This window comes from Haliotis rufescens, unplaced genomic scaffold, assembly GCF_023055435.1.
Source record: "Haliotis rufescens isolate VD_foot unplaced genomic scaffold, xgHalRufe1.0.p SCAF_3, whole genome shotgun sequence".
NCBI lineage: Eukaryota > Metazoa > Mollusca > Gastropoda > Lepetellida > Haliotidae > Haliotis > Haliotis rufescens.
The window spans coordinates 4,453,764-4,477,127 of NW_025964001.1; the positions used below are offsets into that span (position 1 = coordinate 4,453,764).

General features: G+C 39.7%; 2 protein-coding genes across 7 annotated transcripts in view; one reads left to right on the forward strand and one right to left on the reverse strand.

Annotated features, from left to right (window-relative positions):
• Positions 1 to 8,568: 8,568 nt before the first annotated feature.
• LOC124131840 (ras guanyl-releasing protein 3-like) overlaps positions 8,569 to 23,364 on the reverse strand; it is a 94,555-nt gene continuing 79,759 nt past the window's right edge. For 5 of the 6 annotated variants that reach the window (XM_046495332.2, XM_046495336.2, XM_046495333.2 and 2 more), the window contains one exon: positions 8,569 to 22,819. In XM_046495332.2, coding sequence (XP_046351288.1) covers positions 22,649 to 22,819 — 171 coding nt within the window. In that variant the 3' untranslated portion in view covers positions 8,569 to 22,648. The remainder of the gene's footprint in view (positions 22,820 to 23,364) is intronic. The other variant, XR_006860723.2, reaches the window with a different exon arrangement.
• On the forward strand, positions 17,895 to 19,073 carry LOC124131775 (stress protein DDR48-like). Its single transcript, XM_048403281.1, has 2 exons — positions 17,895 to 17,905; positions 18,512 to 19,073. The coding sequence occupies exons 1-2, from the start codon at positions 17,895 to 17,897 to the stop codon at positions 19,071 to 19,073; spliced, it is 573 nt and encodes a 190-aa protein (XP_048259238.1).

Here is a 23,364-nt window from a genome sequence, read left to right on the forward strand (position 1 = left end):
GGGTTCGATTCCCAACATGGGTACAATGTGTGAAGCCCATTTCTGGTGTCCCCCGCGGTGATATTGTTGGAATATTGCTAAAAGCGTCGTAAAACCATACTCACTCACTCACTCTTGAATATGTCTCAGGTATTAAATCATTGTTGCAAGTTTTGTGTCGAATTGTCATTATAAATTGTATAATGAGTGTGGCCTCTGTTTGTAGACCCTGTCACTGTATCGCTTCTTTAACCACACCCTACATCAGTACCCACAAAAAGAAATGTTTCTGGTCAATGGCCATCATCACCCACATATGAAAAAGTGTCACACTTTTGGACCTTGCTAACATTGTGATTTGCTTCATCTCTGAAATGTTAAAAGATAAATTGGTACTAGTCCTGTACCTTGACTGTGGAATTTAAATTTTTTAAGTATTTTCTTTTTTACTAAAAGCCTAGGCAAGTCTAGATCAACTAACCAAAAACAGCAGAAGAAGAAAGGTTCTTTCGAAAAAATATATTTATTATTTTAGAGACATGTGTTCATTGACTAAGTGAGTGAGTATGGTTAAACACCACTTTTTGCAATATTCCAGCAATATCACGGCAGGGGACACGAGAAATTGGCTTCACACATTGTACCCATGTCGGAAATCGAACTCGGGTCTTCTGCGTGACGAGCGAACGCTTAAACCACTAGGCTACCCGACTACCCCTCATTGACTAAGTGTTAGTCTACATTGGTATATGTACATGACTTCATAATGCCAATAAAGCACAGAACAAGCTGTATATCCAAAATTCTTCTGTCTCCATCAAGGTATATGTGCCATATTTTGCACAATGGCTCGGGCTGTCACATCTCCCATCACCTCCCAAAACAAGTGGTTTCCCACCAACATTTGCCAACAAGCTGGACTGATGTTCATTCCATACTTTCAGACAAGATGGTACTGCATAGCATCGCTGTATGTTGATGAAAGTATCCATGTTAAAAATTGGAATTTTCATGAAGATGAACATTCTCAATACTTTGCGGCACATCCCCCTCTCCAAAGAATACTGCTGGCACACAGAAGATTGCCCCAGGACATTGTCCCTTGCGTTGACTGGCTGTTCCATCTTGTATTGTGCCCCATCAAGCATTCAGTTTCAACAATTATCATAACGCCTTGTTGTTGCATCAGCTTTACTTGACAAGCCATGCCACAAAAAGAACTTGAACTTGACCGATGTGAGCAAAACTGAAATGGTTCATGTTTTAGAGACGAGAAACTGTCTTCCATTCTGTGGATTTGATGACAGGTGGAGCAAATGATCAGTTTCAATATCAGTATCTGTATCACAGTTGGTGTCAGTTTCACTTTCATCCTACTCGGAATATTCAGACGGGATGTACTCCTCATCACTAGCTGAAACTGTGTCCTCACTGGCAGGGTCCTCCTCCACTGCTTGGCTTGTGACACTGCACATCTCATGCTGATCAGGTGAAACTTGTGATACAGATGCACATTCAGATGAAAATAGCTGTAGTGATGGCAGTGAGTGAGTGAGATGGTTTTACGCCACTTTTAGCAATATTCCAGCAATATCACGTCGGGGGACACCAGAAATAGGCTTCACAAATTGTACCCATGTCAAGAATTGAACCCGGGTCTTCGGCGTGACGAGTGAACGCTTTAACCACTAGGCTACCCGACTGCCCTGATGGCAATGATACAAGCTCACATTGGCCTTCTTTAGAGATGGTAGTGACTGACTTGCACTGGCAAGGAGTTGTTACTTGAATCCTCCGAGTACGTTGTCATGTAACTTGCTGTTGTGAAATAGTCTGAGTTTTCTTGGTAACAAAACATGACAATACGTTCAAAGATGAAGTTAAACTGACAGACTCTCCAACTTGTATTTGTGTTTCGTTTCCCTCAGTTGATGTGGAATCATGTTCATGAAAATATTCTTGTTCCTTCTTGTCTAATTCATCATGTTCATCCCTGTCTCCATCAAAGGCTTTGGATGGATTTGTTTCGGTTGGTTGCTCATCTTTGAGGATATCTCTCAGGATCTGTGAAAAACAGAAAGTATAAAAAAGACATTATAAAAATCAGTGATTACCTATTATTATTCTGAGTAATAATTATAGCATAGCGTAAACATAATAAGGGCATTTTTAAAACTTATATTGTATCTCTGCAAAGTCACCAATTTTGTTAAACTTGCATATTTTAAAAATAGCCGACGTAATTTATCAGCAATTTTATTGGTCAGCAAAATATGATACATAGACATTGTATGGTACAATGTCCTCATCTACATCCAGGAAAGGCTGCTGTCACTCAGTGTGATACCTGGCTCTCTGCAGTACTTGTCCACATCAAGTTTAGCTAGCTCAAATGGGGACTTTGCCAGCTCAGATTTAACAATAAAAACCTCTCCAAGCAATCCTTCTAGGAGCGTGTTTGGCTTGGCGCAGTCAATGGTTGGTTGAGTTGGTTCGGTTTCATCAGTGGGATGTGTTTGGGTGAGTTGTATTTTGTAAGCTGGAAACTTTGTTCTAGGACGTTTCCACACCAGGATCGAAGAATAAGAAGAAATGCACAGTATGAGATAGGATAAGTATATTAATATACAAATTATTAGAAAAATTACAAATTTGTCGGGATATCGGACTGCAAATTCAGATTCAGTTCCCCTCATGTGGCTAATGTCTGCTACTGCAGTAGCATTGGCATTCTAAGTCTTTCATGTTGACCTGACGTCACATTCAGGAAACATTTAATGCCCTAGAAGATTCAACATTATTGATGTTGCTCCGATACTCTTGAGTGACCATCTGCCACCTGTTTTCTGATGTTTCAAATCCAACACTGCACCCCAACCTGCTCCTGAAGTATCAGTGGTGAGTGTTATTGAAGGCGAACGTCTGGATATTGGAGCACCATAACACTTAATATTGTCTGCCCACCAACCTAGGTCTTGTTTACCTGTTGGAAGTAGTAATAGAAGCACTAAAATCCCTCTTGCTGCTTTCAAAGCATCAGCTTTCTCTATTAATATACAGTGGTCCAAGGGGCATGGCTACTGAATATGTCACCATCACTCCAATAATCTCAGCTGAGTGACGGATACATATACTTTTCCTTTCTGTGAATTGTTTGTGACTTCTCCAGAAATTTTTGTACTTTCTTCTCTGTCAGAGATATAGTCATTATTCTTAGAGTCCAAAATAAAACCAAGAAAAATAATTACTTGGCATGGCTCCAAAACTGATTTTTTATAGTTAATCAAGAAACCAAGTTGCTTCAGTTTATTACCAGAAGTCTCAGATTTTCTCAACATGATTTTTAAGTGAATCATCAATGTAAGCCACCAGCAAGTATCCAATACTTCTCAATCACTGAAAACTGTTTTCAGTAGTTATGTCCCCCGCCCAAAAAGGGAGGAGAGACAATTTTGGGGGCTCAGTTCCCATCCTATTCCGAACCATATCTTGAAAAATAGTTTATGTTTTTCAATAACCCCATATCTTGGCCCTAAGGTTGTTTCCAAAGAGGAAATCCCTGACAGGCATGGCGTGGGCACACAGGGCTTTATGTTCTGGTTGTAAGTCCTGTTTTATTGCATCTCAGTGTTTGATACTAATTTCCTAATGAGCAGAAGCAACAAATGTCATGCCATCTGCAACATCTGAAATACCCTGAGCAAATGTACCTGCCATTTCAGCAGTGTTGCTTGGTTGCCTGCTCAGGTCATATAACGTGTTCACTGCCTGTTATGATAGTTGCTTATTTATAAGCTTGATGAACGGTAAACGATGACATGTTTTAGTTCATAGGCGATGGTCGCCATGCTTTTATTACTAGCGCCAAAAACAGTTAGTACAAAAGTGGCATTGGCACTTTAGACGAAACGGGATTTACATATAAACGAAATAAGATTGTTAATACATCTTACAACATCCCCCTCCTTCAAGAAGGTTATACATAAACACAAATGCTTATAGCACCTTGAGTATCTAGAGTCTTTGGATAATGACTAGATAAAATACTGGAGTTGTATATGGTGAAAAAGTGGTAACTCCATTGCACAATGGGGATGTGTATGTTCAATACACTAGATGGCTAAGATGAGCAATTACTGATTTGTAGTACAGTTCACAGATTAGAGTCATTTGCACTGATAACCTGAAATAAAGAAAAAAACACACATTGCAATCCACTTTTGCAATAACACATGAAATTAACTTTGGAGTCCATGATAACAGAAATTTTTACATTATCAGACACATTAACTGAAGATATTAGATCAGTCTTTGAGTTTACACTTGATTGACATGGTACCAACACACTTGATCTCCAGACCGTTGTAAGCGACGAGCTTGATACCGTCTGCAGGTTGGAGAATATCCGCATATGGACGATCTACGTACATTTGTCGAAATGTTCGAACAGAAAGTGTGTTTCAAGCCGCGCCAGTGTCGACCTTTAGACGAAGACTGTGGATCCCCTTGATCATCGGAGCTTTGACCTTGAGATCTGTGTAAGCTGAATCACGGCTTGTGTCGATAGCATCCATGCATTGGTTGGATATGGTGACTGCATGATACAGAACAGAGTAATCTTCATCATCGGTAGTAACTGGATCGTTGTTACCATGGTTACTGTCAACTGAGTTGAAGGTCTTTGCTGGTTTCTGTCTATGTCTACTTTTTGATCGGTGTCTACCTTGTCGAGATGTCTTCCGCTTGGTTTTTCGGCAGAACTTGGACCAATGACCTTTGGTATCACAAGCATTACAGGTGTCTTGATAAGCTGGACAGGACTTCGGCTTGTGTTTCAGACTGCAATTCTGACAGGCTCGATACTTGTGGTTGATGGCGTTTACTTTGGCAGTGGTAGCTGGTGTTGGATTGAGATCTTTGACTTGACGATGCCCTGCGCTGATCGCTTCATATCGCCGACCTTCTTCTAGAGCATTGGAGAGACTATAGCCTTTGGGTTGTTTCAGCAAATCATGTTGTAGAGCCTCAAAAGGAGTGCTAGCAATTAGCAATTCCAATATTCTTTCTTGAAGTTCTGGTTCATCGAACTAGCACTTTAATGCTAGTGTCTTGTACCTGGTTACAAATTGATCTATGTTTTCTTCCTCCTTTTGTCTGAATTGCATCAACTCAAGTCTATACACTCTAAAATTAACTTGTAATTTGAGTTGTTTTTCGAAATAAGTCCATATTTTATCTGGATATTTTAGGTCACGTTCACTCAAACCTGAAGCGTTCAGCCGACGTAAACCCTCGTTGCCAAGTCCACGTTTTATCTTCAAAGCGATTTTTTCTTTGTCAGTAATTTCTTCATCCTCACAGAATAATTGCAAAGTCTGTTTGAATAACCTGAATGATTCGCCGATATCCGCCTGTTGCCAGTCCATAAGAGGAATTCGAGACATGCTTCTGGTTAATGATGACACCAAAAGTTCGAAAACGAAACTAGGTTACACACGTGTTTCTTGCCGGTATGGCAAAAGTTCGTTTGATGGTCAAACTTGCGTGTTTAGCGCTGTCCGCTACTTATGGCATAATCCTGGTGATTAATCTTGTTTACCGCTGCCACCATGTTATGATAGTTGCTTATTTGTAAGCTTGATGAATGGTAAACGATGACATGTTTAAGTTAATAAGCAATGGTCGCCATGCTTTTATTACTAGCGCCAAAAACAGTTAGTACAAAAGTGGCATTGGCACTTTAGACGAAACAGGATTTACATATAAACGAAATAAGATTGTTAATACATCTTACAACACTGCCAATGCCCATGGCAGATAAACCCGTGGCAATAAATGTCTTAAAGCTTCTGGGATCTTGCGTCTCATGCCTTGCTATCCCATCCATAATTTGCCATATCACTGAATTCACCTTTGGCTGTTTGAACTTGTTGATATTTGAGGGACATAGATGTTTATCGAACAATTCTGTTCTTTGTTTCTCCTCCAACCTTGTGTTTTTTAACTATGAATGAGATTGGCTACCCCTTTGTCAACAGGTGGTCCCGATTTCTTGGCTACTTTGTATTTATCTGCAATCTGTTCCACAGAGGTTAAATATACCGTTGCCCGACGCCATGTCAAGCAAGATTTCAAAGTCGAGCGAGTAATACACATGTAAGCATGCCTGGGGACAAGTAATGATTTGATCAGTAAATGGGGTTTGATGTCTCGCTTTTCTCAGAGAAATCTGTGTTTGAATGATCACATTCATCCTCCACCTTCCCGTTAGATTGCTGAAACTTGATCTGACATGTGATAAATGTCCATGATATAAATTGAATATTCCCCACATATACACTAATGAAGCAGATGAGACTGCTATCCTTCAATAGCTTACCGTATGTTTTTGAGTAGAGTGTACACACAAGCATAGTACGTAGTTTACCTCCATGCTCCCATGACTAAACAAAACTTGAACTCTTTGGTGTCAGCAAATATATTGAGTGAAGCGGCATGGGTTGAGTCCAGTGTTTTGAGTGTGTTGTTGATCTGAATTTATGGAATCACCGACAACAGCCTTTACACAAAATATGGCTCTGTCTATGGTCAAGCAGTTTGCTCAGACTGTAATACTTGTAATGAACTTATGACAAGCACTGAAAGCATGTAGCACGGCAACTTGGTAAGCTAACTTGAGGTGGGCACCCCTAAAGAAAAAGCCTTGCAAAAGTTTCGTTCTACACTGCAGGGCACTTTTATGACGTCATATCGCTCATTGTGACGCAAAAGATATGACGTCTGTCATATTATATAGAAAGGTGCCAAATAGCCAGCTTTGTTGTCCTCAAAACGAAAAATACATTCTCTTTGTTGATTTCTAGTGTTTTCTGCACGTAATATATTGCCACAGATCTTTTGAATATTATAGTAACAACTTTGCTTTGTAGCCTATAATTTCTTAATTACGCATTTGCCCAATGACTGTTAAAGAAGTACTATTCTAAAAATATTAGCTTCTGCAGTGATGCGGCCGTCAAATCGGCTGTTTCAATCAGAGGGGGTTTATTGTGATTTGATGCCTCTGACCAAATCAAAATCGAGTATTTTCCAAATTGAAGTTAGAATACCACAGTAAACAGTTTCCTTTTCACTCCATGTGTGTTGACATTGATGTTATTATCAGCTAATGTTTTGTATCCTTGTAATTGTGGAAATAAAATATTACAACATTATCCTTTTTATTTGTTAGTGGCAACTTGAGTGACTGAAGTTTCCATGGTTACTGCTGCTGTCATACTGCAGAGATCAGACAAATGCTCCACTCAAACAGATGACAGCCATATATGTTTATGCAGAAACATTCATCGAGGAAAGCTTCAGTCATATCACACAGCATAAAAATCAGGTGAATAGGAAATAATTTACAATCATGTTTGCTCTACCCCTATGTGTAGTGTATATATATTTATCATATAATGGGTAGGTTTCTCGTCAGGATAAAGCCAACAGATAAAAACGATATCCGTTGGGGTCATATGCGGATAGAGATGCAAATATCAGGTGAAGTAGGGACAACTTTCAGTGTTTATAAACAAACATGGCGTCGCCCTTGTCATTCGGCGATCGAGTCAGAATCTGGATAAACTAAAGGGATAATTGCTATCATTATCAAAAGAACAGTCTAATATACTGAAAATCAGTGTCCAACTGTGACGTAGCTAAGGCATTTTATAAGTTTGGGCAACTTTGGAGATAGAAGTTTTGAAACAATTTTACGAGGGCACTAGGCCTAGCCAAGCGGGATCAGTAATATCTGTGCTTGTGCTTGCCAAGGCTTGCGAAATACAATGTTCATTCCTAATGCAGGATATTTACCATCCCAAAACACACTCGTGTGATAACCTCCCTCCCTCTCTCTATATGTAGTATAGTTATGCATGGGGATGATTGGGCAATTCAGCAATATTGTGTATCTTTCAAGGTATCTTAGGTTTCGATACAATACAAAACATTTAATTTCATGTGGTCTATAATCATGGTATCCAAGGAACTCATGAATTTACGGCACACAAAGCGGAACATTACACCAGGTGAGGTTCTCCGTCTTCTTATCAGGACATCCATGAAGATGAGCGTTAGAATAGGTCTTCAGCAACCCATGCTTGCCGGAAAGGGCGACTATACTTTTCGTGAGAGGCAACTAAGGGGAAAGGATGGTCAGACTCGGTGACTTGGCTCTAGCATTTCTTTGTATCCCAATTGCATGGATGAGGTCATAATGTCAATCACTGGATTGCCTGGTCCTGACTCATTTATCTACAGACCGCCGTCATATAGCTGGAATATTGCTGAGTGCGGCGTTAAACAACCAGCCAACAACAACAACAACATTGTGATAAGGTGATCATGTCAACTTCTCTATGGACTTTGATGGATAACCAACTTGAACATGAACAGCTGTCACTTTTTATTAAAATTCCTGCAGATTTTATACAAAGTCACTGGGAGTGAGTGACTATTAGGGCTATTTTCACTGTGGCCAAGTGGAGAGCGAAAGATCGGGGCCAACATCACATCATATCAAGAGCAACATACAACAACACTTAGTGAAGGTTTATTGTTTATTTCATGACTTGGTTTGTGCAGCAGCCCAGCTTGGCGTCGGACCACTCTCCAGTTCGGGAGTGATGACCACAAACTGTTAACAACGTAGGTTTATGTATACATAGTGGACAGTACGAAATATCACCAGCTGGCTCTCCATCAGCCCACCGACCACCCAGGGGCTGACCGGTCAGTTGACGAAGGCCAGAACACGAGTAGGTCATACAATACACAGAACACGAGTGAGACAGAGTTGCAATAGGAAGTCTTGTCTAGACAGATTGGTCAAGACAACAGATACACAAACAAATTGTTCACCTTTCTTTGTGGTCAGCACAGTTCATACCTGAACGTCGGTAAATGAGGGATAAGATATGGAAGAAGCAGGAGCCAGTTGTTGCACAAGTTGGACTGGCGGCGTATGTACCAATAGTTTGTATCTCTTCACACTCAAAACTTGGCATCTTATCAATGAAATTTAAAAAATAAATCTTGTGATTTTTTTGGATACAATAATTTAATACAATATATAAAATATTTTTGTCGATCTTACAAAAATTTGGGAATTCTTTCACCAATATCACAAGAATGTCTGTCTAGTCTTCAGTTTCAAGCCCACGAATACAACTTGTGCCACGCCTTGCTCTCATAGGAATCTTTAAACAGTGATTTGTGCAGAAATTACCAAGTTCAGAGCACAAAAACCATTGTTTTTCTGTTCAGAATTTTAAAGTTTTGTATTAAAACATTATATTACAACTTTCAATGAAAACAGAGCTGTACAAATGGAACATGAAAATATCTCTACACATCATCTGAGAAAAACACCACCCTTGACAGCATGAGTTAAGATGTCAGATGCATCGCACGCCCTTAATAACTGCTGACTACATCATCATCATCGGGAACAACTGCATTGGGCACACCAGCATCTGCAGTTGACGTCCCCGACAGATGCATCTGACAGCTCATGGTATAGAATGAAAGACTACATCTCACTGAGGTAAGAAATAGTATATTTAGACAGCAAACAACACACTGACAAAATTAACTTTTGATGTTTTTAGATCAGAGCCAAATTTACTTAACACATGAACCAGCATTCCTAATTTTGAAAGAATTAATTTTAGTCTGCATCAGCAGTATCAGATTCTTGCACTTAGTTCAACATTTGTTTTAAATTAATTGAAATTGTACATATTTCCCAGAATGCACTGTTTACTGTCTAAACAACAGCTCCACATCAGCGACACTTATAATCAGAAAACCTACAGCACTATCTATGTTCAGCTGAAGATTGTCAACTAACATGTGGTTCTAATAAGATTCATGTGATTAAACAATGACACAAATTGCCAAACCTTAAGAAATATAAACATGATCGTTTACTGCTCTAGTGAAAGATCGGATGTAGAACGTTACAATGTAAAGACTCACACAATCTGATGAAGATACACAATGTATGGAACTCAAATATACCATCCATTCCTCTCCTCGACCTACAGTGACTTTGGCACACATCAGTCTAATAGATATCTTGTAAATAAAATATAAAAATCTTAAAACAAAAAGTAAGAAACAACGATAATTAAGGTTGGTCCTAGGAACTGCAATGGAAAGAAGCGAAGATGGAGATTCAAGGAAACGGAAGCCAACAAAACAGATGGTTTTATAACGACAACACTTCTGAAAATGTCCAGATGTAACATGTAATGTATTTTCCAAAAGTCATGAAACTAGCTAGATAGAAATCAGCTTGATAGTGATAAAAAATAGATAAATGTTCCCATCATCATTCCACTTCTAAAAACACACATGTATCAAATTGTACATAGCAAATCATCGTAAAATACTTTCTGTTACATGGACGATGAAGGTGATGAGAAAAGATGATGAGGAGAATGTGATCTACAAATGGAATATTAAACCATAGACTAGCAGTGGAGATCACACCAACCTTGGAGATATAGATCTGGGTCTCGTTCCACGAAGTGATCTCTGGGCTAAGATGATCGTAGCTCCTATACTTTAACATAGGCTTACGACAGTCATAGTGCCAAGATTGCTTTGTGGAACGGGCCCTGGTCAAGAAAGTCTGGTGTCCATGACAACCTGGAAGTCAGATTGTATAATGGCCCATATTGCAATAATGGTAAGAACATCAGTCCTGCTTGGTTGTACTTCTTGAAGCCTTTCTATGAATGTAGGGTGAAGAAGCTAGGTTTATTGGCGGACTGAAAAGCTGCCCAGGATGAAAGATGTAAGTGGTCCAGTGAAACATAACTGAATGTATAACTCATGTCGTGGCGGGAATTAAGTGTCCATCTCTCGAACATGTTTCCACTTTGTATTGCTGACAATATGGCTCCTGACAGCCCTGTCTGGCATTTGGGAACTTTGTCTACCAAATGCCATCAAATCCTTTCATCAACATCAGATACCTCCAAGCACATATTTGGTGTGGTTGGAAATCACTAGTGCCCAAATTATTTGCTTAGCATATATAGACATCCTGTGATGAGTAATTGGGTATTAAAGATTTTTAAATGTCTGTTTTTGATTTTATGACTTTAAAATGAGATAATCTTCAGATCCAATCAAATATGGCCTAACTTGTGGCTTGCAGATACTTAGAGATATCCTGGAGATCCTGGCGCCTTAGAGATAATCTGTGGATCTAGACAACTAAAACCACTATTGGATCACAATAACAACACAATCATGAGATCTCAGAAACTAGGCGAAAACCTGAAGATCTCAGCACATGAGATATAACCTGTGGACCCTTACAACCATGAAATAGCCCGTGGACACTTACAACTATGACATAGCCCGTGGACACTTACAACTATGAAATAGCCCATGGACACTTACAACTATGAAATAGCCCGTGAAGTTCATACAACTATGAAATAGCCCGTGAACCCATACAACTATGAAACAGCCCGTGAACCCATACAACTATGAAATAGCCCGTGAACCCATACAACGATGAAATAGCTTGTGAACCCTTACAACTATGAAATAGCTTGTGAACCCTTACAACTATGGTATAGCCCGTGAACCCATACAACTATGAAATAGCCCGTGAACCCATACAACTATGAAATAGCCCGTGAACCCATACAACTATGAAATAGCTTGTGAACCCTTACAACTATGAAATAGCCCGTGAACCCATACAACTATGACACAGCCCGTGAACCCATACAACTATGAAATAGCCCGTGAACCCATACAACTATGAAATAGCCCGTGAACCCATACAACTATGACACAGCCCGTGAACCCATACAACTATGAAATAGCCCGTGAACCCATACAACTATGAAATAGCCCGTGAACCCATACAACTATGAAATAGCCCGTGAACCCATACAACTATGAAATAGCCCGTGAACCCATACAACTATGAAATAGCTTGTGAACCCTTACAACGATGAAATAGCCCGTGAACCCATACAACTGTGAAATAGCCCGTGAACCCATACAACTATGACACAGCCCGTGAACCCTTACAACTATGAAATAGCCCGTGAACCCATACAACTATGAAATAGCCCGTGAACCCATACAACTATGAAATAGCTTGTGAACCCTTACAACGATGAAATAGCCCGTGAACCCATACAACTGTGAAATAGCCCGTGAACCCATACAACTATGAAATAGCTTGTGAACCCATACAACTATGAAATAGCCCGTGAACCCATACAACTATGAAATAGCCCGTGAACCCATACAACTATGAAATAGCCCGTGAACCCATACAACTATGAAATAGCTTGTGAACCCATACAACTATGGTATAGCCCGTGAACCCATACAACTGTGAAATAGCCCGTGAACCCATACAACTATGAAATAGCTTGTGAACCCATACAACTATGAAATAGCCCGTGAACCCATACAACTATGAAATAGCCCGTGAACCCATACAACTATGAAATAGCCCGTGAACCCATACAACTATGAAATAGCTTGTGAACCCTTACAACTATGAAATAGCCCGTGAACCCATACAACTATGACACAGCCCGTGAACCCATACAACTATGAAATAGCCCGTGAACCCATACAACTATGAAATAGCCCGTGAACCCATACAACTATGACACAGCCCGTGAACCCTTACAACTATGAAATAGCCCGTGAACCCATACAACTATGAAATAGCCCGTGAACCCATACAACTATGAAATAGCTTGTGAACCCTTACAACGATGAAATAGCCCGTGAACCCATACAACTGTGAAATAGCCCGTGAACCCATACAACTATGACACAGCCCGTGAACCCTTACAACTATGAAATAGCCCGTGAACCCATACAACTATGAAATAGCCCGTGAACCCATACAACTATGAAATAGCTTGTGAACCCTTACAACGATGAAATAGCCCGTGAACCCATACAACTGTGAAATAGCCCGTGAACCCATACAACTATGAAATAGCTTGTGAACCCTTACAACTATGAAATAGCCCGTGAACCCATACAACTATGACACAGCCCGTGAACCCTTACAACTATGAAATAGCCCGTGAACCCATACAACTATGAAATAGCCCGTGAACCCATACAACTATGAAATAGCTTGTGAACCCTTACAACGATGAAATAGCCCGTGAACCCATACAACTGTGAAATAGCCCGTGATCCCTTACAACTATGGTATAGCCTGTGAACCCATACAACTATGAAATAGCCCGTGATCCCTTACAACTATGGTATAGCCTGTGAACCCATACAACTATGAAATAGCCCGTGAACCCATACAACTATGAAATAGCTTGTGAACCCATACAACTATGAAATAGCTTGTGAACCCATACAACTATGAAATAGCCCGTGAACCCTTACAACTATGAAATAGCTTGTGAACCCTTACAACTATGAAATAGCCCGTGAACCCATACAACTATGAAATAGCCTGTGAACCCATACAACTATGAAATAGCCCGTGAACCCATACAACTATGAAATAGCTTGTGAACCCATACAACTATGAAATAGCTTGTGAACCCATACAACTATGAAATAGCCCGTGAACCCTTACAACTATGAAATAGCCCGTGAACCCATACAACTATGAAATAGCTTGTGAACCCTTACAACTATGAAATAGCCCGTGAACCCATACAACTATGAAATAGCCCGTGAACCCATACAACTATGAAATAGCTTGTGAACCCATACAACTATGAAATAGCCCGTGAACCCATACAACTATGACATAGCCCGTGAACCCTTACAACTATGAAATAGCCCGTGAACCCATACAACTATGAAATAGCCCGTGAACCCATACAACTATGAAATAGCCCGTGAACCCATACAACTATGAAATAGCCCGTGAACCCATACAACTATGAAATAGCTTGTGAACCCATACAACTATGAAATAGCTTGTGAACCCATACAACTATGGTATAGCCCGTGAACCCATACAACTATGAAATAGCCCGTGAACCCATACAACTATGAAATAGCCCGTGAACCCATACAACTATGAAATAGCTTGTGAACCCATACAACTATGAAATAGCCTGTGAACCCATACAACTATGAAATAGCCCGTGAACCCATACAACTATGAAATAGCTTGTGAACCCTTACAACTATGAAATAGCTTGTGAACCCATACAACTATGAAATAGCCCGTGAACCCATACAACTATGAAATAGCCCGTGAACCCATACAACTATGAAATAGCCCGTGAACCCATACAACTATGAAATAGCTTGTGAACCCATACAACTATGAAATAGCCTGTGAACCCATACAACTATGAAATAGCCCGTGAACCCATACAACTATGAAATAGCCCGTGAACCCATACAACTATGAAATAGCTTGTGAACCCATACAACTATGAAATAGCTTGTGAACCCATACAACTATGAAATAGCCCGTGAACCCATACAACTATGAAATAGCTTGTGAACCCATACAACTATGAAATAGCTTGTGAACCCATACAACTATGAAATAGCCCGTGAACCCATACAACTATGAAATAGCTTGTGAACCCATACAACTATGAAATAGCCCGTGAACCCATACAACTATGAAATAGCCCGTGAACCCTTACAACTATGAAATAGCCCGTGAACCCATACAACTATGAAATAGCCCGTGAACCCATACAACTATGAAATAGCCCGTGAACCCATACAACTATGAAATAGCTTGTGAACCCTTACAACTATCGTACACTTCATAGCACCTTTGATACTGTGATAAACTCCCCCAGAGGGACCCGTCACTATCATAGGGCAGCTAGGGCCAAGTCAGAAGGGGGAGGGATGCTAACCCATGGGTGAGGAAGGAGGAGATGAGGGAGAAAAAGAGAGGGAAGGGTCATGGAAACAATACACAATTGTCGGAAGGATCACATAAAAAAAGATAAAGTCTTTGGAATGGTTTAACAGAAATGTTATGGTTGTGTGAAATCAATACTACAAGTGCAATTTTCATGATAGCTATGGCATTATTAGATCCCTGGGGAGGATAATTAATATCTATAGGCTGGTGGGATGCAGACTGACATAACGGTTAAGGCAATTTATTTTATTATGCTCAAGAATAAACCACACAATCTATAATAAACGACAGCTCCCTCCCAACAGTCCATGGTGGTCATTAATCAATTAGAAGATAATGTCAATGAGAATGACACATGTGGATGATCATCTCTAGCCTAACAACAAGCTCCTTCACACACTTCCTGGATGAGGCTTCTATGAACATCAACTGTAGCAGCACATGATGACCTAGACTACGGATGTGGAGGATGAACACCAACTAGCACTGACCCGTATAGTAGATTGTCTCCCTTGGTAGAGGCAGGCAGACATGGAGACGTGTCATACTCATCGTGTTTCAAGATATGTTTCATGATCAGGGTAAACGTCCTAGAACTATAAGACTGATCTAGTATCTACAGCCAGTCACTGTGGCAGCATCATACAAAGCAGATAGATATCCATTGCACTAGGTTTGGAATATAAAATATTCTCTATAAACATTAAAATAAGAAACTGGTTTGCTAGGACTGATTTTACTGTTCAGTTATAGAATCAACAAATAATACTGATCTACCGTTCACACACCACAAATCAAGGTCACTGTTAAGATCTCACACAAATGACAACACAAAGTCTAATGTTTGTACTCTAGCATTCAAATAGCCCTATTTGTATACATGTATTGAAATAACAAACTAAATGTCATACAATGTCAGTTAAGATGTAAGGTTGAATGATCGAGAATGTGAGTTGGGTTTAACACCGATTGGAACAGCATATCATTTCTTCCACGGCATGACAACCCAATCTGGAAGGAGAGCCAGAGTGACGTTTGTCATTAACATTTACTAATTGGTTCAGTATCTTCATGGGCTTGGTGTCGCCAAGAACAAATGATTAGGTTTGGTGTCGCCAGGAACAAATGATTAGGTTTGGTGTCGCCAGGAACAAATGATTAGGTTTGGTGTCGCCAGGAACAAATGATTAGGTAACACCACAACCATGATTCTGCAGCTAAGGGAGTTAACTCTGTACAGTGTACACCTTCCATACCACTAAGCAATCAGCCTCCATCAAATAACAACTGTTGCTTGTTATTCTAAAGGTAAAAAGCTCATTATTGGAATGTGGTAAAATGAAGTGTTAAAAAATATTCCACTGTACATCTCATAAAATGTAATGTCTCAACAGGCTTGATGACATGATTTGTGTTAACACGGCTTCTACTCAGGTAGAAATATAACTTGTATAAAGAGCAGCAGGAAATGGAGTATGTAAAACTCATGCTTTTTTCAATGGGAATAATATCTGGCACATGCATCAAACAAGAATAAAAATTATTACAGCATGAAAACAATTTGGAAACTTAAAGATCTCTTAAAAAATGTTCCCAGTGTATGTCCATGATAACAAATAATTTATGAAATCATTATTATGTCTACTGATAGTTCAATTAAACATGCATGTAGTTCTTCTGGATGTCATTATCATTACAGAGAATCCAGCATACTTTAACGAAACATTTGTGTATATGAAATTATTTGAGAATAACTTGGCCAGAGTAAAATATATTTCTTGTTGCTCAGATCAGTTTGGTCAATATGCCAAGCCCTAAACAGCATTAGGAAAACATAGATTTTCTGGGTGATTTAGGACTAATTTTCTAAACAATACCCTTTAAATATAAAAATAATAAAAATACACCATAAAAGACATTTAAAAAAAAACTTCACTTAATATTTGTTATATTTTACTTTTGCAAAATTTATGATAGGCTGATCTGTGTAACAAGAAAATAAAAACATCTGGTCTTATAAAATCACTATTACCGTATTTGCCGTATTAAGCCCCTTGCAACCCTGACTAACTTTTAGACAATGTAATTTAATAAGCACCCCCTACTAAGACTGTATATGCTTGTGTATACTACATATATTTTCACAATATATAATTCCTAGTAACTATCATCTAAAAAATGTTAGCTTCACCGACATTTGAACTAAGTTTGTCCACCACCGCTCGATAACAAATATAACTCACATATCGCTTTAATAAACCCCCCTTTGTATAATTTCTAAACAGTGTGGAGATTATTACGACGAATACGGTACAGCCAACTACCAGTTACTACAGATGTATTTAATTGTTATTTTGACAACAACTATCAGTGTTGCAAAACCTTCAAATATAAAACCAGTTTTAAAACACAAAAATTTGACCGGTAGGCCAGTCACCATTGTGGGCAGCAGATCTAGTCAAGTCCTGTGGAACAGATCATTAATTGAGATTTCACAGCATATTGAACATGTAGTTTGTACTATTCAGCCTTAATCAATGAAACATTATGCATTCAGATCACTAACATTACTCCATACCAGGCAACAGCAAATAATCTTCTCAGGAATACAGAAAAATAAAACATGTTCGTTTTATATGGAAGATAGAACAAAAACTTGAGATCTTGGCTTTGTTACACCTGGTGTCTGGTGTCTGAGATTTACTAGCATATTCCAAGGACATTCTAGACAAAGTTGGGGGTAAAATCTACAAAAACATGGAAACATTCTTATTGACACTTTCTTTGGATTTATATAGGGCGGGCTAAAAAGATCAATAATCGGATTTATCGTTGATGGGAAGACATTTGTACGATTGGGAATATGAAAATTGTGTCATCAATAATATCTTACATCAACAATTGTGATGAAACAAAAATTTAAAATTACCCAAACAGAGTTGTTATTGTCAAAAATGTCAATTGCCAAAGACAGAAAGCAACTGTTTTTGTCAGAACTAAAATGTCCACAAAGTAATCCATGCAAGAAGTGTGTCGATTTCTTTCGGACTTTTTTAAAACATATTTGCCCAAAGTGACTTCTCCAATATTTATCGATCATTGATAAATATTTACTGAAAAGATTATCAAACTCTATGATCTGTATCGATAGCCAGCCCTAGCTGTATAAGGTAAAGTCATCACAAAGACAGACAAAGGAAAGCAGTTTTAGTCAGCTGAACAGTGTGTTACAATTTTTCATTTAGAAATGAGTCGAATGTTAAATTAACTTGTTTTTATGAACTCGTGAAATTTATCCTATTTTAAAATATACTTCTCAACTTTTGATACGGCTAATCAGATTCGACATTCTAAATATACACTTGACGTATGAGAATCCTGGAAAGATGAAAATAACCCTATCAAAAGTTGAGCCGCACACTATCAGAGCAATTGTTTTCATTTGCACATTGTCATCTTGGTACATTTGGGGAATTAATCCCACTGCTAGACATGTGGGATACTTTGTGTGGTATATCTTGGACACATCCCACTGCTAGACATCCCGGACACATCTCACTGCTAGACAGCTGCAGGAATAACAAAGACACAAGTCTCAGGCAACCCTGACGACTGCAGTACCAGCAACCCTGACGACTGCGGTACCAGCAACCTTGACGATAGCGGTACCAGCAACCCTGACAACTGCAGTACCAGCAACCCTGATGACTGCAGTACCAGCAACCCTGACGACTGCGGTACCAGCAACCCTGACGACTGCGGTACCAGCAACCTTGACGATAGCGGTACCAGCAACCCTGACAACTGCGGTACCAGCAACCCTGATGACTGCGGTACCAGCAACCCTGACGACTGCAGTACCAGCAACCCTGACGACTGCGGTACCAGCAACCCTGACGATAGCGGTACCAGCAACCCTGACAACTGCAGTACCAGCAACCCTGACGACTGCGGTACCAGCAACCCTGACAACTGCAGTACCAGCAACCCTGACGACAGCGGTACCAGCACACAATGGCAACAATGCACAGGAGATAGGAGACAGAGATGGCCACAGCGGCCTCAATACTTCATACAGCCCTCTAAGTTTGTTTTCTTGTTAGGGAGCCAAGCGGCTCCAAACATGAATATTTTAGGAGCCAAACCTAACTTCTTAGGAGCCAACAGATATCTAAAATAGATATTGTCACCAGTTATGTTGACTTTTAGGTAGCCAAGTGGCGAGCAGTATATAAATTAAGGTCATAGATTTAAGTCGCATTTGGCCACCAAAATGGTCGCTACTTTGAGGGCTGTTTATTGGTTAAGAATGCACTACGTTCCTCCATCACAGTGAATACATACAGCCAATCTGCCGTGTACTTGTGACGTGTTGCTATGTTTAGCTAACTAATGTAATGAGGCCATGTGTAAAACATACATTTGAAATGTCCCTGCTCGTGAATGAGCTTTCACAAATTTTTGCCTGATATCGAAGCAGAAGATATTGATATTGAAAGTACCATATAGAGATTATTCTACGAGCATGAGTGTCATACTGATTTTACAATACGAGAGTCAGAATTCTTGTATTTCCCAAATGAAGGCAAGGGTAATACATGAATTCTTATACGAGTTTCATAAAATCAGTATGACACACGTGAGTGTAATAATTTCTTTATTACCCATTATTTTTTAATCCCTTTGAGCTCCCCTTTAGAAAAATGCAGTGATCACCACGACTGTTCTCGAAAAAGACAATCTGTCGAATGACATAAAAAATCTTGATGTCACTTCTAGTGTGACGTCAATCCATCCTTACGTCACAATAAGATTCGAATGATGTCAACAATGCCGTCAGGATGATGCAAACAACACAGATGTGAAATTTGAACTAGTGTACATACAATGTTTATGAACTCAGTTATTTCTAACCCCATGGGTATTAATGTTGTTTACACAATGTAACCTCAGCGTTCATTGATCTGTGCATTCACTGGTATCCCCCTGGCTTGAGTCCGGCCACATCTTGATTTGCTGGTAAAAAATAGTCTTCACCATAAATGTATTAAAGGATGTTGGAGGAACGCAGTGCAGAGAAGAGTGAGTGAGTGAGTGAGTTTGATTTTACGCCGCTTTTAGCAATATTCCGGCGGGGGACACCAGAAATGGGCTTCACACATTGTACCCATGTCGGGAATCGAACCCAGGTCTTCGGCGTGACGAGCGAACGCTTTAACCACAAGGCTACCCGACCGCCCCAGTGCAGAGAAGACCCGTGATGTATTCACAATGAGATATTAGTGTTCTCACTGTTACCATGACGATGTCAGAGTGCTATACCACTACCAGCCTTTATAGTTCTTGTTTGGTTTGAGAAAGATCCAGCATTGTACTGTTTCTTAGACAGGGAGAACATGTAATATTATGGTAAACTGCCACCCACACTATATCCGTGCTCAATTCACGGGAGCAGCAATAGCTAAATTAAGGTCACCAATAGAAACATCTCGGAAAAACAGGATAAATATCTGAAATAAAAACTCAACAAAAAACAGGAAAAAAGGAATTTCAGGTTGCTCCAAGACTAGAAGAAAAGTATTTGTGGTAACATAACAAAACACTTGATAGTCAACATTCATAATATGACTGAATTGTACAAAGCCACATGGATATCAACATAGCAATATTGCATAAATAGGAAATATATACAAACAGACGTCAGGACAGAAGGAGACACATGGAGACACAAACTGCTCTAGATGTGACACGCTTATCTCCCCTGGTCAACTGAGAGAAAAGGAGGGAGGTGGGCGGTAAAATGGATGCCATACGCTAGAAACTAGTTGGATGCTGACTAGCAACAGGATGAGGACTCGTATAACTCCTTCATATACATGATTATCTCCCCTTAGCTGATCCCACGGTGTGTGCTTGATTCTATTAGCTGATACCAAGCGCCTGGCTCAGGAAGGCGGACAGGCCCCAGTCTTTTCCCTGAACACAGACACTGTGTAGTCTTGTGGCCTTATAGTAAGGGTTGGTCCATACAGTACATATACAATATTCTCACATGTTAGGCATGACGTTAATCTGTCCATCAGGTCTAACAATACTCTTTCCTTATTCCAACAGTGTGTGAGACAAGCATATGCATTTAGCCTATGACTTGGAACTTTTGCACAGACAACTTCACTATTGTAGTTGAAGATCTGGCTGGCTTCATTGGGAAAATAATAAGTATAAACTACATTACAATTCCTGTCTGTTTAAAACGTCAGATCAAAATCTTTTGAGAAAAAAACACTCCTCAATTGCACGGCATTCTATAGTAAATGTGATCAGCAACCATACTATCATTATTAGACAGGCACACAGGACCACACAGCGCCACACATGTTCTCGCTCTATCCCCTGGCCTGAGTGATCACTCTGGAAACACACATTCACAGATAGTTCATAGTTCCCACATCAAAGCATCAACAAGCCTTTCATCAACATATTTGTCTCCTAGCCTTCACTGATTATGCAGATCGCTTGCACTGGTACATCCTTTCGATTCAGCATTTTCTTGACATTTCCTTGCTATGAGACACGCTATTGAGCTGATTCAACATGCGATCAACAACGCCCTGGACTTGTCAGTGTTTTCTAGACACATTTCCTTTGCCTCCAAGGTGAGAGACGCTTCAGCTAGTATTCCCTCACATTCGAGATCTACAGTGCAATAATTGTTTGTCTGTGTCAACATCACCTCAATGTCCTCGGCTTGGGGGCTTCCTGTCTTCAGCACAGCCATCTTGGCCAAAAAAGAGACAACAACTGCGATTGGTTGTCTTGGTCACATGATCAAGTCAATGTGGATTGCTTAACAAGTCTCTCAGTCTACACTTCACGTACATGTAAACATTTACCAAAAATAATGGCTGGTGTCATTTTCTTCTCAACTACACATATTAACACAAACATGTTCCCTCCTCTATGAAGAATGACTGATTGTACACAGTTGGTCCCACATTCACATGGGAGATTTCGTCTTTGACAACCCGACATCGTCATCTTCACCTCCAGCATGACAACCAATTGTCAGGGAATCCCCTCTGTCTGTTCCTTTAAAGAGTTCCAACCTACATTGTGTCAGGAGACTATTGGTTCCCTTGTTGCCATGACAACGGCTGGATATATCCGACATCATCCATCAGTTGCCCATGGAAGCAGAACAACTGATATATTTTTGGAACAATCAGCATGATATATTGTTCAATACCTACATAATATATATATCTACACATGATATCATTATGCCTTGGTGTAAAAATACTGCAAGAATGTTACAATTCAAGTCGTCACTCTCCACAACAGTCCCAATATTACTGGCGCCAGTAGAAGTTTAACAACACAATCATTTTCAATAGTAACACTGCTAGCCGGTGATTCCTCATTGGTTAATTTTGTCACAAGACGTAGTGTTACTGGTCACATGATAGGATCGATGGTCATGATTGGTAGGTCCATATCCTACAGTACATAAATGGAATGATAACAGAATGGTAATCCCACATGGTATTGTATCAACATGAGACGACTCATTTGACAAAGGAGGGGTGTCCAGGTAGTTGAAGAATACCTACCTGCCACCCTTCCAAACAAAACCAGATGCCAATGGAGCCTTCCACAAACCCATACACGGCCACATCCGACAGAAGAATGTCGCTGCACATGCAACACGACCTATCTTGACAAATCTCATCTAGAATTCTGGCAAGTTTTTTGCTCTTAGACCTCGGTATCTCTCTGCATGTTTAAAGCGTCCATCTGTTCCAGAATGAAAGAGATGGTATTTTGCCGAATAACACCAATATGGGCTTTCAGTGTGAGAATTTGCTCGTTTGCAGTTTCTAGACGTGCCCTCAAACGTAGGTTTTCTTCCATCAGCTGTTCCCGCGCCTGCAACAGAGAGACAATGTGTTACTACACCTCAACCACAACACCATCGACATGCACAGCACAACACCATCACATACTGCTACACATGTAGGCTTATTGGGGATGAGCTGCCTTCCTTATCAAGATAAATATTTCCACTGAAATAATACAATTTACTTCTACAGCTGATGAAGTAATGTCAACCAAACGCTGCCACAATGCAGTGACAAAAATTATTTTTATCTTCATAATCTTTATATACTTTTTTAAAGGTAAAATTTGTATAATTCTGAATTCACACTTGTATTTTTCATCTGTGCAACCGGGGTAGGAGAAGCATAATACTTATCAGATCAAATTAGAATGAAAAGGAAACTTGAAAAAAAGTGTAAATAGTATAACAGCATCTTAACTGACAGTGCTAAATATATTGATCTGGTTATGTGTGAAAAAAAAAAAGTCGAAAGAGGATTCCAAAGTAGCAACTTGACAAATTGGCAGACTGAATGAGGACAACAGGAAAGGAAAGGGACGAGCAGTCTTGTGATGAGGCCTAGTCTGCTGGG